General features: G+C 43.3%; 1 protein-coding gene across 2 annotated transcripts in view; it reads right to left on the bottom strand.

Annotated features, from left to right (window-relative positions):
* Positions 1 to 13,807, bottom strand: part of LOC119660700 — a 184,037-nt gene that overhangs the window by 31,746 nt on the left and 138,484 nt on the right. For both annotated transcript variants that reach the window (XM_038069346.1, XM_038069339.1), the window contains exon 4: positions 12,092 to 12,197. In XM_038069346.1, coding sequence (XP_037925274.1) covers positions 12,092 to 12,197 — 106 coding nt within the window. The remainder of the gene's footprint in view (positions 1 to 12,091; positions 12,198 to 13,807) is intronic.

Below are 13,807 nucleotides of genomic sequence, written 5' to 3'. Positions count from 1 at the left end.
TCTCTTGGCAAAATGAAACTAGAGGCAGATGGACTGCGCGGCTCATCGGCAACTTAGGTGCGTGGCTGAATCGGAAGCATGGTGAGACTGACTATTTCCTTACCCAATTTTTAAGTGGGCATGGAAATTTTCAGTCTTACCTGCACAAGATTGGAAAGGCGCGTTCTCCGCATTGTGTGTTTTGCAATGGAGTTGTAGACGATGCCCACCACACTTTTTTTTCTTGTGGAAGGTGGGATGGGGTTCGTCAGCAGCTCTATTTAAACACAGGGGATCTCTCTCCAGACAACATTGTGGAAGAGATGCTGAGGACTGCTGACAGGTGGAACCGTGTTGCCCATTACGTTCGGGCCCTTCTCGTTGCTAAGAAGATAGAACTCGACCGGTGGAGGAGCCGGATGACAGGGAGTTCCTTGAACTGACAGTTCCCTTCCTCCTCTCCCCTCCCGTTGGTGAAAGGAATTCCCTGATTTGAAGGCTCCGCAAGGCGGGAGAGTTCGGGGGCTGGCCCGAAGTAATGTGACAAACGGTTCCAGGCTAGCTCTCTGACGATGGGGAGGTGTTTAGTTGGTAGTCCGACAACGTACCGAATCGGGAGTCCAACACTGTGTGCGTAAATGCATTCACCTACCCTACCCCAAAAAAAAAAAAAAAAAAAAAAAAAAAAAAAAAGCAGCAGGATCACTCTCAAGACCATTTGACATCAACAACGGTCTACGACAAGGGGATACGCTATCATGCGTCCTCTTTAACCTGGCCCTCGAGAAGGTGATCCGTGATGCTGAGGTGAATGCAAGAGGTACGATCCTCTTCAAGTCCACCCAACTACTGGCCTATGCTGACGATATCGACATCATGGGAAGAACCACCCGAGACGTTCAAACTGCCTTCATCCAGATCGAGCAGGCGGCGCGAGATCTTGGGCTGCACATCAATGAAGGCAAGACAAAATACATGGTGGCAACGTCAGCACCGAAGACGAATCAACCAACAACATCAAACCGCACTGGTCAAACACAAGCACGAACAAGAATAAGGATAGGGGAATACAACTTTGAGACCGTCGACAATTTCTCCTATCTAGGGTCGAAAATCACAACCGATAACAACTACGATGATGAAATCCGCGCACGGTTGTTGTCAGCCAACAGAGCCTACTTCAGCTTACAAAGACTGTTCCGCTCGAAACGTCTCACCATAGGGTCAAAGCTCTTACTGTACAAGACTATGATCTTGCCAGTCCTCATGTATTCCTCGGAAACTTGGGTTCTTAGCAAGAAAAATTGCGAACTCTTGGCGGCGTTCGAGAGAAGAATCCTCCGAAGAATTTTTGGCCCCCTACATGAGGATGGACGATTCCGTAGCCTACACAATGACGAAATCTATGAGCGATACCATGACCGTCCGGTTGTGGATAAAATCCGGCTCAATAGGTTACGGTGGGCGGGTCACTTAATCCGTATGGATGAAGATGATCCCACCCGGAAAGTCTATAAGGGCAATATCTATGGTAGGAAAAGAAGACGAGGCAGACCCTGCCTAAGATGGAGCGATGGCGTGGGCCAGGACGCCAGACAGCTTTTAGGGATATCGAATTGGTGGACCTCGGCGCAAAACCGGGATGTCTGGAGTTCCTTATTAAGGCAGGCCTAGACCGGATACCGGTTGTTGCGTCGTTGATGATGATGATAATTTTTATATACAAATACCCTGTTATAACCCGAAAGTGAATAATGATAACCCTTGGCGCAACAATCCATATTGGATCGGGGCTTTGAAGTGTGGGCGAGAGCACTTCATTCGAGAACGTAACGGTACACTTATTACCCTAATTTGGCTCAGACACTCATTCACAGCTGAGTCGACTGGTATCTGACGCCCAGTCACGACAACAAATGCCTCTGCCAACTTCCGCTGTGACAGCTCAGCGCTTTAACCACTTGAGCCACCCGGCGTGTGTCAAATGGAATATTTATCTGCAACACCCATAGCAAGCACGAAAAAGACGATGTGAATAAACAAAAGTTTAATAAACAACAATGTTTTTTGAACAAAAATATTTGCAAAATTAGGAATCTAGATAAATGTACCCTAGAACTTAGTAAGTAACAAACAAGCAAACTGTAATCTGGTGCAAGAAAATAATGGTCCTATTCTAGAATTAAAATGAGAAAAAGAAGGAGAAGAAAGAACAGTTTTGAATGATTGTAGGGGGGAGTTTAGGACTCTTAAAGAACCACCAATAAAAACATCAATATATAGTATGGCATGTGGACCATACCCAAAATTGCACACATCGTACTGACCATAAATGACCAACCAGATAAGAATTCCAAAGCAAAAGGGTAATAAAATAATATAAGCATGACAGTTACGAAGGAAGAAGATAAAGGGGAGAGTATAAGTACGCTGAATATGCGACGGGGAGCATACAAATACACTGAATTCGTATTCAGTGTAAGAAAATTCTGTAACTTAAGTGGGTCATCCCGTAAGTCGGATCCACGGAATCGAATTTTTTTTGGCATCAATTGTATCTAGATATAGTGTAGAATCAGAGAGAGTCATTCGGAAATAATCGTGTTAAACAGGTGATAAGTTACATGCCAGATTTATGTCGATCGCCGTAATAAAGCTCGTATTTATCGGTTCGAATGGCGTTCGAATAACTTCCTTAAAAGGACAAGAATTGAAGCCAAGGCCGTACATGTGTTTCTTCAAGAAACCTAAGGTTTATGGAGTAGGTATAGCAGATTAATGGTCAAATAAGATTTTATGGCTAAAAATCGCATTCTACTCGATACCGCATGTTGAAAATCGGGTGCCACCATAGCCCAAAATCTATCCAACGAAATTCTTTGAAATTTTCAGGACTTATTCAGAACATATATCTACGGTCTGCAAACTAGGGTAATTGCGATTCATTCAGTAGTTTTTCTTTATTAATTGAAGTAACCTTAAAAAAAACACCAAAATTCAAAAAAAAAAGTTTAACAAGGCACCAAAAATTTACGTTTTAATATATTTTAATAATCCTGGTTTGCGGACTGTAGTTAAGTCTGTACGTTAAAATGCCGTTTATTTTTTTTCTTTAAGATGATCGCAGCGCCCTCTACCGTGGCAGCAGAAAAACACCTTTTTTTGGAGATGGGTGTATAAATTGCTCTGTATTTCAATAATGAACTTTGCGATCGGGCTCGAAAAAATACTATACACGCTCAAGATATTAATAAATCCATGGTGAAAATTTCGTATTTGTATCTTTCTCCAGTTCTTCACGAAAAATTTCTAAAAAAAAACCAAAAAACGGCCTCCACACAGGATGACTCCCTTAAGTTTTGCCATCAGACATATTAGGTTGTTGCACATGAAATGGCCGATTTGGTACTAAAATTTGAAACGACTGTAAAGCTTACAAAAATTAATTTAATTAATCAAAATAGATGCCAGTCGATTCAAAACACTATTCCCAGCGAGATACAAGAGCATTTATCGTTTCTCCAGGTGCCAGAAAAGAATACTGGATAACTCCAGCTGTAGACCACCAAACAGCATTACCTTCTTCGGGTGGGGGCTCGGTTTCGGCATATGCTTCGGTGGCTCATCAGCATCTAGCCATTGTGCTAATCGGCGATGATTGTCATAGAATTGTCACTTTTCATCACATGTCATTATTCTGTGCAAAAAGGATCGCTTCTGTTGCGGGAGAGTAAAGAACTGCAAATTTCCATTCGAAGCGCCATGTTTTGCTCGGTAAGGACTTGCGGAACCCATTTGTTGAGCTTTTTAACTTTCCAAGTTGTTGCAAGTGCCGATAAACTGTCGAATAGTGTACGCCCAGTTTCTCTGCAATGTCTCTCACGAACTGACGTGTGTCGGATTTCACTAGCAAATGCAGCTCGTCGTTATCAATCAATGATCCTGGATGTCCACGTGGCTCACTTTGAAGGTTTACGTCGCCTGATCGGAATTTTTCGAACCACCGCCGTGTGGTTCGTTCGCTTACCGTTCAGCTCCAAATGCGCTGTTAATGTTCCTGATCGCCTCCGATGCTTTATGACCGAGTTTGCACTCATACAGAAAAAGTATACATTCTTTGCTATTTTTAATCCTTTTTTCCTTTTTATTCACTATTATTATAACGATGGTCAAAACTGAAATGACTCTTCCATTAATTGTAGGAGTATTTATACTTCATTATCCGACACCAACAGCGCCAACTGGTGGTGGGTTGATATAGCAAAATCGCACCTAATTTCACTTGATTGCCAATCGGCCATTTCATGTGCAACAACCTAATAATTCTGCTAGATCCAAATACCATAAAGCATCTACGCTAATTTACAAAGTATTTTTTATTATAATTTGCAATATATTTAAAGATTTGATTCGGGGGAGAAATTGCTAACAGAATCCCAAATCAAGATGAAATAGCATGCGCGAGGATTGCGGAGCCAATCAGAAACTTGGCTTTTATTATGCGAACTCTGAATACCTTGGGCACCTTCAGTTTCAAATAAGACCCCTATCCTGGTGGCCGGGCTAACCAGGGTTTACATTATTCCCGGTCTACTCGTGGGACCAAGGCATGGACTCAAAAGAGAAACACAAACAAGTTGGGAAACTGGAAGCTCGGCACTTCAGGTATGAAAGGTTTTGTTCTTTTCCTCTGATTTGAGTACGGCAATATCCCACTTATACGTAGCCCGTTATACATATGCATTTAGCATGTCAGGCTACTCACTTTAGTGTGATATTGATATTTAGTTGCAGTAAATTTACACGGTAAACTCAGCTTTGAGCCACCGTAACTTTGCTAGTAATAGTATGATTTTGATCTAACTTGGGGATAACACGCTCTACTACTACTACTACAAATTTTTATAACTCTAGGATAAACTTAAGGGGGATTTTTACTCAATTTTCCCAAAAATATAGTAACATACTATTATTAACCTTATTTGAGCAGATATCGATATGGAGAGTATTTTGAGGCCTGGACATCATATAAAGTCAGTTTCGTGATTTTTTTTCAGATTTTTCGGTTAAGTAGTTTCTGGGAATCATAATCATCAACGGCGCGACAACCGGTAACTGGTCTAGGCTTGCCTTAATAAGGAACTCCAGGCATCCCGGTTTTGCGCCGACATCCACCAATTCGATATCCCTAAAAGCTGTCTGGCGTCCTGGCCTACGCCATCGCTCCATGTTAGGCAGGGTCTGCCTCATCTTCTTTTTCTACCATAGATACTGCCCTTATAGACTTTCCGGGTGGGATCATCCTCATCCATACGGATTAAGTGACCCGCCCACCGTAACCGTAACCTATTCAGCAGTCATGGTATCGCTCATAGATTTCATCATTGTGTAGCCCATGGAATCGTCCATCCTTATGTAGGGGGCCAAAAATTCTTTAGAGGATTCTTCTCTCGAACGCGGCCAAGAGTTCGCAATTTTTCTTCCTAAGAACCCAAGTTTCCGAGGAATACATGAGGACTGGCAAGATCATAGTTTTGTACAGTAAGAGTTTTGACCGTATGGTGACACGTTTCGAGCGGAACAGTTTTTGTAAGCTCAAATAGGCTCTTTTGGCTGACAACAACCGTGCGCGGATTTCATCAACGTAGCTGTTATTGGTTGTGATTTTCGACCCTAGATAAGAGAAATTGTCAACGGTCTCAAAGTTGTATTCTCCTATCTTTATTCTTCCTGTTTGATCAGTGCGGTTTGATGTTGTTGGTTGGTTTGTCTTCCGTGCTGAGGTTGCCACCATATATTTTGTCTTGCCTTCATTGATGTGCAGTCCAAGATCTCGCGCCGCCTGCTCGATCTAGATGAAGGCAGTTTGTACGTCTCGGGTGGTTCTTCCCATGTGTCGATATCGTCAGCATAGGCCAGTAGTTGGCTGGACTTAAAGAGGATCGTACCTCTTGCATTTACATCAGCATCACGGATCACTTTCTCGAGGGCCAAGTTAAAGAGGACACATTGATAGGGCATCCCCTTGTCGTAGACCGTTGTTGATGTCGAATGGTCTTGAGAGTGATCCTGCTGCTTTTATCTGGCCTCGCACATTGGTCAGGGTCAACCTAGTCAGTCTTCTTAATTTCGTCGGGATACCGAATTCTCTCGTGGCCGTGTACAGTTTTACCCTGGCGATGCTATCATAGGCGGCTATAAAGTCGATGAACAGATGGTGCAACTGTTGTCCATATTCCAACAGTTTTTCTAACGCTTGCCGCAGAGAGAAAATCTGATGTGTTGCTGATTTGCCTGGAGTGAAGCCTCTTTGGTATGCGCCAATGACGTTCTGGGCGTATGGGGCTATCCGGCCTGGCAAGATAGAGAAGAATATCTTATGGATGGTACTCAGCAATGTAATACCTCTATAATTGCTGCACTGTGTGATATCTCCCTTTTTATCTGAGTGAAATTATACGATGTTTCCAACGATTAATTAATTGAAGTAATAAAAACTTGTTGTTTCTTTTTCGTTGGTGGGGATATTTATTCTGCTAACTTCTTAGCACTGATGAAGGGAACAAGTGGTTCCCGAAATATCGGTATTTGCAAGAATAACTATCCACACCAACGAAAAAGAAACAACAAGTTTTTATTACTTCAACTCCCCTTTTATGTATGAGACAGATAATGCCTCGTTGCCAATCGTCAGGCATTGATTCGCTGTTCCATAGCTTGAGCACAAGTTGAAGAACTACTTGGTCCAATTGGTCGCCTCCATGTTTAACCAATTTGGCTGTCATTCGATCGGCTCCTGGCGACTTATGATTTTTAAGCCGATGAATTGCACGAACTGTTTCTCCTAAACTTGGTGGTGGCAGTATTTGTCCGTCGTCTTCAGTTGGCGGGACCTCCAACTCGCCGATGTTCTGGTTGTTCAGTAGCTCATCAAAGTACTCAACCCATCGCTCCAATATGCCCATTCTGTCGGAAATCAGATTTCCCTCTTTGTCTCGGTAGGATGAGCACCGAGCTGTATAAGGCTTCAGCCTACTGACTTGTTGGTAAAACTGGCGCGCCTGGTGCGGTTTCTCCCTGTACTTGTCTAGTTCACAGACTTGTTGGTTCTCCCAGGCTTCCTTTTTCCGCCTCTTTGAGAATGCACATTACTCGGTATGCGGCATTCTTCCGTTCTGTTGCTAGCTTACATTCATCCTCCTTTTGCGACTGGGGCCAAGTATGTTTGTGGCCGTATCCATGATAACGTTCTTCAGGTGATTGTGAAGACCATTTGTTGATGCTTCATCTCCCGGTCTTCTGTTGACTGCAGTTATTGCGGCATCCATTTCCCTCTTATAGGCGTCGCGGAGGGCTGTGTTGTGGATGGCTTCAGTGTTCACTCTCACATGATTGTCAGAGGGGATTCTAGGTAGTATTGTTATTCGAGCTCGAAGCACCATGCAAACGAGATAGTGATCCGAGTCTATATTGGGCTCCCTATATGTTCTGACATTCATCAAGGCTAAGAGGCCGTTCGATGAACACGTGGTCAATTTGGTTGAAAGTGGTCCCGTCTTGAGAGGCGCACGTATATTTGTGGACCGCTTTCTGCGCAAACCAGATACTTCCAGCAACCATTTCGTGTGACCCTGCTAATTGAATAATCCGCAGTCCATTATCATTTCTATTTCCGTGTAAACTATGGGAGCCAACGTATCGCCTGAATACGGACTCCTTCTCTACTTGGCTGTTAAAATCCCCACTTATGATTCTGATATCATATGTGAGACAGGCTTCGAGGGTTCGTTCTACTGCCTCGTAGAAGGTATCTTTCTTCGACTCTGCAGTCTCCTCTGTAGGGACGTGAACGTTAATGAGGTTTATATTTCTAAACTTGCCTCGTAAGCGCAGAGTGCATAGCCGTTCGCTTATGTTTTCAAAGCCGATAACAACAGGTTTCATTTTTTGGCTGACTAAGAAACCTACTCCGAGCACATGGTTTACTGGAGGACCGCTATAATATATGGTGTAGTGACTCTTCTCCAGGAAACCGGTCCATGTCCATCGCATCTTTTGTAACGCTGTTATATCAGCCCTATATTGGGACAGGGTATCTGCTAGCTGCTCATCAGCTTCATCTCTGTACAGGGAGCGCAAGATCCATGAGAAAATGCGCAAATCGTTGATCCGTTGTCGTTGCCGGGTCTGTCGTTTTAAAGTCCGTCCTGTCCGAGGCTCCTTTCCTGGCTTCGTAACAAGTTGTTTTCCGTGTAGGGGTCTCTCAGCTCTACCCAACCCCCAACCTAGAGGACCAGTTGGTACAGTTTGTCCCGTTTTTAGGCGCGGGAGACTCGCCTTCGTCCTTCTCCGTCTGCAGCTTTTCGTTAAGAAAGAGCTCCCAGCGGTCACCACGTGGAAGTGGAGATAGAGTTTGGTAGTAGAGCTGTTGGTGTTGGTTCAGCAGGCATTTCCCAGGCTTTATGCTCCATCGTGGGTACCAATCCACGTTTCGCCCTGCGAACTATACTACCCTTTGACCACCCCACTTTCTGAGAATGGGTCAATTAAAGAAATCATCAATTTTGACCCCTCCCACTCCCCGCCTTTCTATCAGATGTCAAAACCAAGATCACCATTGAAAAGTACTAGTCAGGACCCTTCATTTGATACCGAATATGACTATATTCGGTGAAGAAAAAAATTATCCCCCTTTTTGGCGTGTATGAGCCTTTCCCTTTATCGGAACGTAGAAAAATGTCACTCGCTGCATGTGTGGGCGTTGACATTTCCCACCTTTTCACCAAATTTCGTGCCAATCGTCATAGCCGTTCTGAGAAAAATGCTTGTGACAGGCGGACATTGAACCGATTTTAATAAGGTTTTGTTTTGCAAACAAAAAACAGACCATAGAAGAAGATGCGGACGAGCTGCTGGCATCCAGCCAGGAGACTGTAGCCGCCGAGGCCAGGACAGTCGGTGCTAAACTTAACACACATACCTCCCGGAGCGAAGCGGCAGCCTAACTAGTAGTTTTCACCATGGAATTCACTTTCGTCGAGCTAGGTCTAGTGAGTATCAGCCATAGTACTCCTAACTCGAAACAGTCGTCATCGAGGTCTCCCCAAAAGCAAAGCATGACAATAATGTCGGCCTACGGAAACCGGGTAAGAAAAGGAGGTCCCCTGGACTTCTACTCAAAAGCCCATGCCGGAAAGCGTCACCATGACTAATCAGACTGAGAGCCTTGGTTATGTTGGTCTTTTCTTCAGCCTTTGTCCCGTTCACAAGCGGGGTCGGCTCGTCATTGTCGGTTTCGCCATTTGGTTCTATCAAAAGCCTGATCTGGATGCGGCGCTTTCAAATCCCTATCCAGCGTATCAAGCCACCGTTGTTTCGGCCGGCCTTTTGGTCGTTTACTATCGACTTCGATGTTTAGACTAATTTTGGCAAGTGAATTCCCTTTAGCGCGAATTACGTAACCATACCATCGAAGACGCCTCTCCCGCAATTTTTGCACGAAGGGGGCAATTCTACATCAATCACGGATATCCTCATTTCGGATGTGGTAAAAACGTGTGACGCCACTAGTCCAACGCAACATCTTCGTCTTCATTACCACAACACGACGTTCATTATCTTTTATATTCGACAATGAATGGTTGATGTTTATCGTCAATCCAATTGTGCTTCCCTTTTTCTCCAAATCTGTGGGTAGTTAGTCAGAGTGCATTACTCGGTGAGAGAGTAAACAGGTGTCACAGCGTAGTTGGTATATTTGGGATGGCTTAATCCATAAAACCGCTCCAAGTCCTCGAGCTGAGGCAGCATAAAAAACATTACCGAAAAAAGAAGAAAAAGTACCGGCAACAAGATCCAACCTTACCGCTCGTTTTAGACTTCAAATTCCCCTGAGGATCTACGTCAATACAGCATCGATGAACTTTTTGCGCCATTATACGTTGCTCTGATAATTTCTTTATTCCTGCAAAATGCTCCGCCTGCGTACAGCATTGCAGTTAAACTCCCCATTCATGCTGTTGAAAGCTTTTTCGAAATCGTAGGAAGCAGATGGAGAGGTGATCTAAATTCCGCAGACTGCTCTACAATGGTCAGTGCGAAGTGACTATCAAACATGGCTTTACTACATTTGAGTACGTTGACGGTAAATATAATTTCATTTCTGTTTAGACGAGCAATCCGTGCCATATCCCCAAGAGGTGGAACTTCACCGGTTGTTATACAATTCAAAATGATGGTAAGATGAAATGGTCTACTTCCTATGACATGGAACATATGCAGTCAGCTAGGCATACATACACCGTTCTGATAACCAAAGTAAGTGCCCTGACTTTAACACCGTATAAGCCTTGCTGTCTTCAACTTTTCAGCTTCTTCGTCACCAAGAGTACAGCGCCTCTCTACAGGGAATGGTTGAAGTAATCCCGCTTATTTTAGTTTATGACATGTTTAAGCTTAACTGTTCCAACTTCCCATGATTCTCTCCGTCTGGCCCACTTAGACCCGCTCATGGAAGGTAGACTTGCCTTCTGATACTGGTCAACCGTTTGTTTAGCTTCAAGTAGGCCTTGAGTGGAACGTGATTCTATTCCGAAGCATTGAAATCACGGGCTATAATTTTTGACTTTCGATCTCTCCCGCCTAAAGCTAAGATGTTTAGTATGAGAAGGGGAGAAGTGTATAAACTTTAGATTCCGTTGATGTTGGTCCTCGCAAATTCGATAAGTACCACTTCTTAGAGCAACTTCTGCTTCGGTGTGAGTAGGTATTAACCTCATCTTTTTCCTGCGATCACTGCACTTTTAAAAATGTGACTGTCCGCAGTATCTTATATGCCAGCGCTTTTCAGGGACTTTCAAAAAATGGATTCCCTACCAATTCCACTTCCATTTTATAGATATGTGGGCTTCTTGCCCGCATCTCCTGAATTTTATGATACTTGAATGCTACCGCACTGGGTAAACCGGAGGTATCTAAACATATCGTTCTATTTGTTTATTTATTTAACGAACAATATACAGAAAAAAATAATTTTTAATTAAATATTATCCTCAGAAGGAGGGGCAAGTAAGTCGCTTAACTTAAGCATAAAACTAAAAGAGGAGACGCAACCTAAGGGCCCAAGCTGTAAGGCGTTGCGCGATCGGGAAGTGAAAGCAGATTTCGAGCTCTACGAAGGCGACTATGAAACTGTCTACACTGCGTGTACTATGGGAGGCAATGCAGAGGCAATTACAGAGTTTGAAAAAGGGTACACACATCAAGAAAGATGCGACGTTGTAGCAGGGAAAGGAGATTGAGGGCGCAAAGTCGGGAAGGATAGCCCACCCGAGTAAAGCTTTTTGGAGAAAAGGGTCCGGATGAATTTGCGTTGTACAGCTCCCAGAGCGTAGCAGTAACGGTTACGGAAGGAGAACCAGAATATAGAGCAATATTCAAGGGTTTTTCTAACATGCAAGTTGAAAAGTATTAAAGAGCGCTGGGTTAAGGTTAAGTCAGAAGAACAACGTAGGATAAAACCAAACATTTTAGAAACGCGAGGCAGTTTATGGTCGTCTAAGTAAAGCAAACACGGATAGGTGAGAATGGAGTGGAGGTCATTGACAAAAAAAAAGTAATAGCCGCGGCCGAGAATAGAGGGAGGACACCAGAAGTAGGAGAAAAAGAACCGGGTGGTAACCATGAAAAACAATCATACAGCAACAATTCGAGTTGAGTAGAGAGAGTTTGGAAAAGAGGACATTGTGGTCAGCGGCATCAAAAGCTTTGGAAAAACCAATGCAAATACAGTGTACATCGTTAAGGTCGTTTACAGTGACGCACATATCTATAATATAAGGTCTTGTGGTACTACGACTTGAATTCCTAAAAAATTTAAAGCATCTACATACGAATGGACTATCTTGGAAACCAAAATATGCAAATGTAACAATACATATGTATACATGAAAGAAAAAATAATATTAACGACTACAAAAAGGAAAGACCAGACCCGGCGTGCGGATGACCCCAGATTGGTTAATTGATCTAAATCTTAAAGAAAATTTCTCTAGTTCTCGCACCTGATCCTGATCCAAGATATTTAAATATTGTTTACTACGTGCATACTCACTATGTTGCCCACTATTTTGACCACATAAAGTTAAAGCTCCGTCCAAACCTCCGGTTAATGAGAACACATCACCGTCACACACTCCAGTTCTCCTATTCGGTTGACCCTGTAAGTACAAACTTATTCGAATTACAAAATTGAAAATTCTCGAAAATGAAATGGACAAATAAACTAAGAAAAGTTTGCAATATTCAGTTTGTTAACAAAATCGCTCGGCCGTACCTCAACTAACATATCCGCCAGGTACCTAGCAAGGACTCCTCTCCTCTCCCGGTCATAGGAATATAGAGTGGAATGAGCGGGCTGACGGATTCGCCAGGCGGGGTACTGCTCTTGGCAGTCCTCCGGCAGGTACAGTCGATGCCTCGCTATTCACTGCCAACGGGGAATCTACGCGCATTACTTAGCAGACGCGGACCTCAAATGTCCAAAGCTCACCACATGTGCCAAGGTAAGGAGGATTTGGCCCGCTGCGATAAGTTACGGAAAAGAAGGGGAAACTTTCTTTGCGATTGCCCAGCATTAACTAGAGTCAGGCTACGGACACTAGGAAAACCATTCTTTGCGGACCTCGGAGAAATTTACAGCTGCAGGGTTGGAGAGTTGCTTTCCTTCGTGAATGCTACGTGCTGGCTGTGAAGATCTGAGCCGGCTAGCCGCTGCCTCCCTGCTCTTATAACAGCAGTCGCAGGCTTAGGCCTAATTGGGCTCCTTGGAGCGGCCACTGATACTTACCCTACCTACATGTTCGGAACAGCATGCAACATGATCAAACCTCTTATCTAATCGGATAAAAAACTCATTCCTATATGCTAGAACTTATAAATGATGTAGATTGCTAACCTGGAACATAATATGTTGATTTATTCGGTGTAATGAAATTGAAAGCCTTCGAAATAACATAACTAGTGAATTTTACCCTTTGACCAGTCAAGGGCATACACTATGGTGCTCTTGTACGAAAGGCAATATTATCTCAGCTACCAATGCTGCTATTCTGTGAGTGAGTGCTCTCATCCCTCAGGCAGGTAATGTGTAGCTGAGGTCGTACGACACTATAATGCTTGAACTGTTTTCTCGAAAGATTGTTCAGGAAAAAGTTAATTAAAAATTAAACGAGGTATATATAAATATAATATCGTAAGTATCAGCAAATTCGAGCAACTGTCATCCAGCTTTCCGCCGACATGGCAATTGAAGTCGTCTGCACTTCTGTTCTTTCGAAGAATCGAAACAAGTCGGGAAACTGGAAGCTGGACGCTTGAGGTATCAAAGGTTTTGTGTATTTCTTTTATAAAAGCATATATTACGTGAGAATTTTCAACAACATTCAAAGTCTTGAATTTGCAAAAAAGCGACAAATTTCACCTATTATGTCTCTGTTAGTAATAGTGCAATTTCCACCAAATTTAGTGAAATCATGCTCTATGTTATAGCTTATGTTACTGCGGTGCTGCTGGGATGACCTTAAGGGGGTTTTGTAGCCAATTACTGAAGATTATAGTAACGTACTATTATTAAATTTATTTGAACAGATATCGGTGTGAAGGGTATTTCTGTGCTTAGGCACCATATAGTGACAGCCTGGGTAGTTTCTGAGAATAGGTTCGTGAAAGAAGTGATCCCTTTCGACCCCCCGCACGCTCCACTTTCCCGACAAATGTTAAAACTAACAGGCTGGGATATCAACCACATGACATTTTTAATGAAAAAAAT

The sequence above is a fragment of the Hermetia illucens genome, chromosome 1 (assembly GCF_905115235.1).
Source record: "Hermetia illucens chromosome 1, iHerIll2.2.curated.20191125, whole genome shotgun sequence".
Lineage (NCBI taxonomy): Eukaryota > Metazoa > Arthropoda > Insecta > Diptera > Stratiomyidae > Hermetia > Hermetia illucens.
Note: the sequence above shows the minus strand (reverse complement) of the source record. Positions and strands in the feature narration are given on the sequence as shown.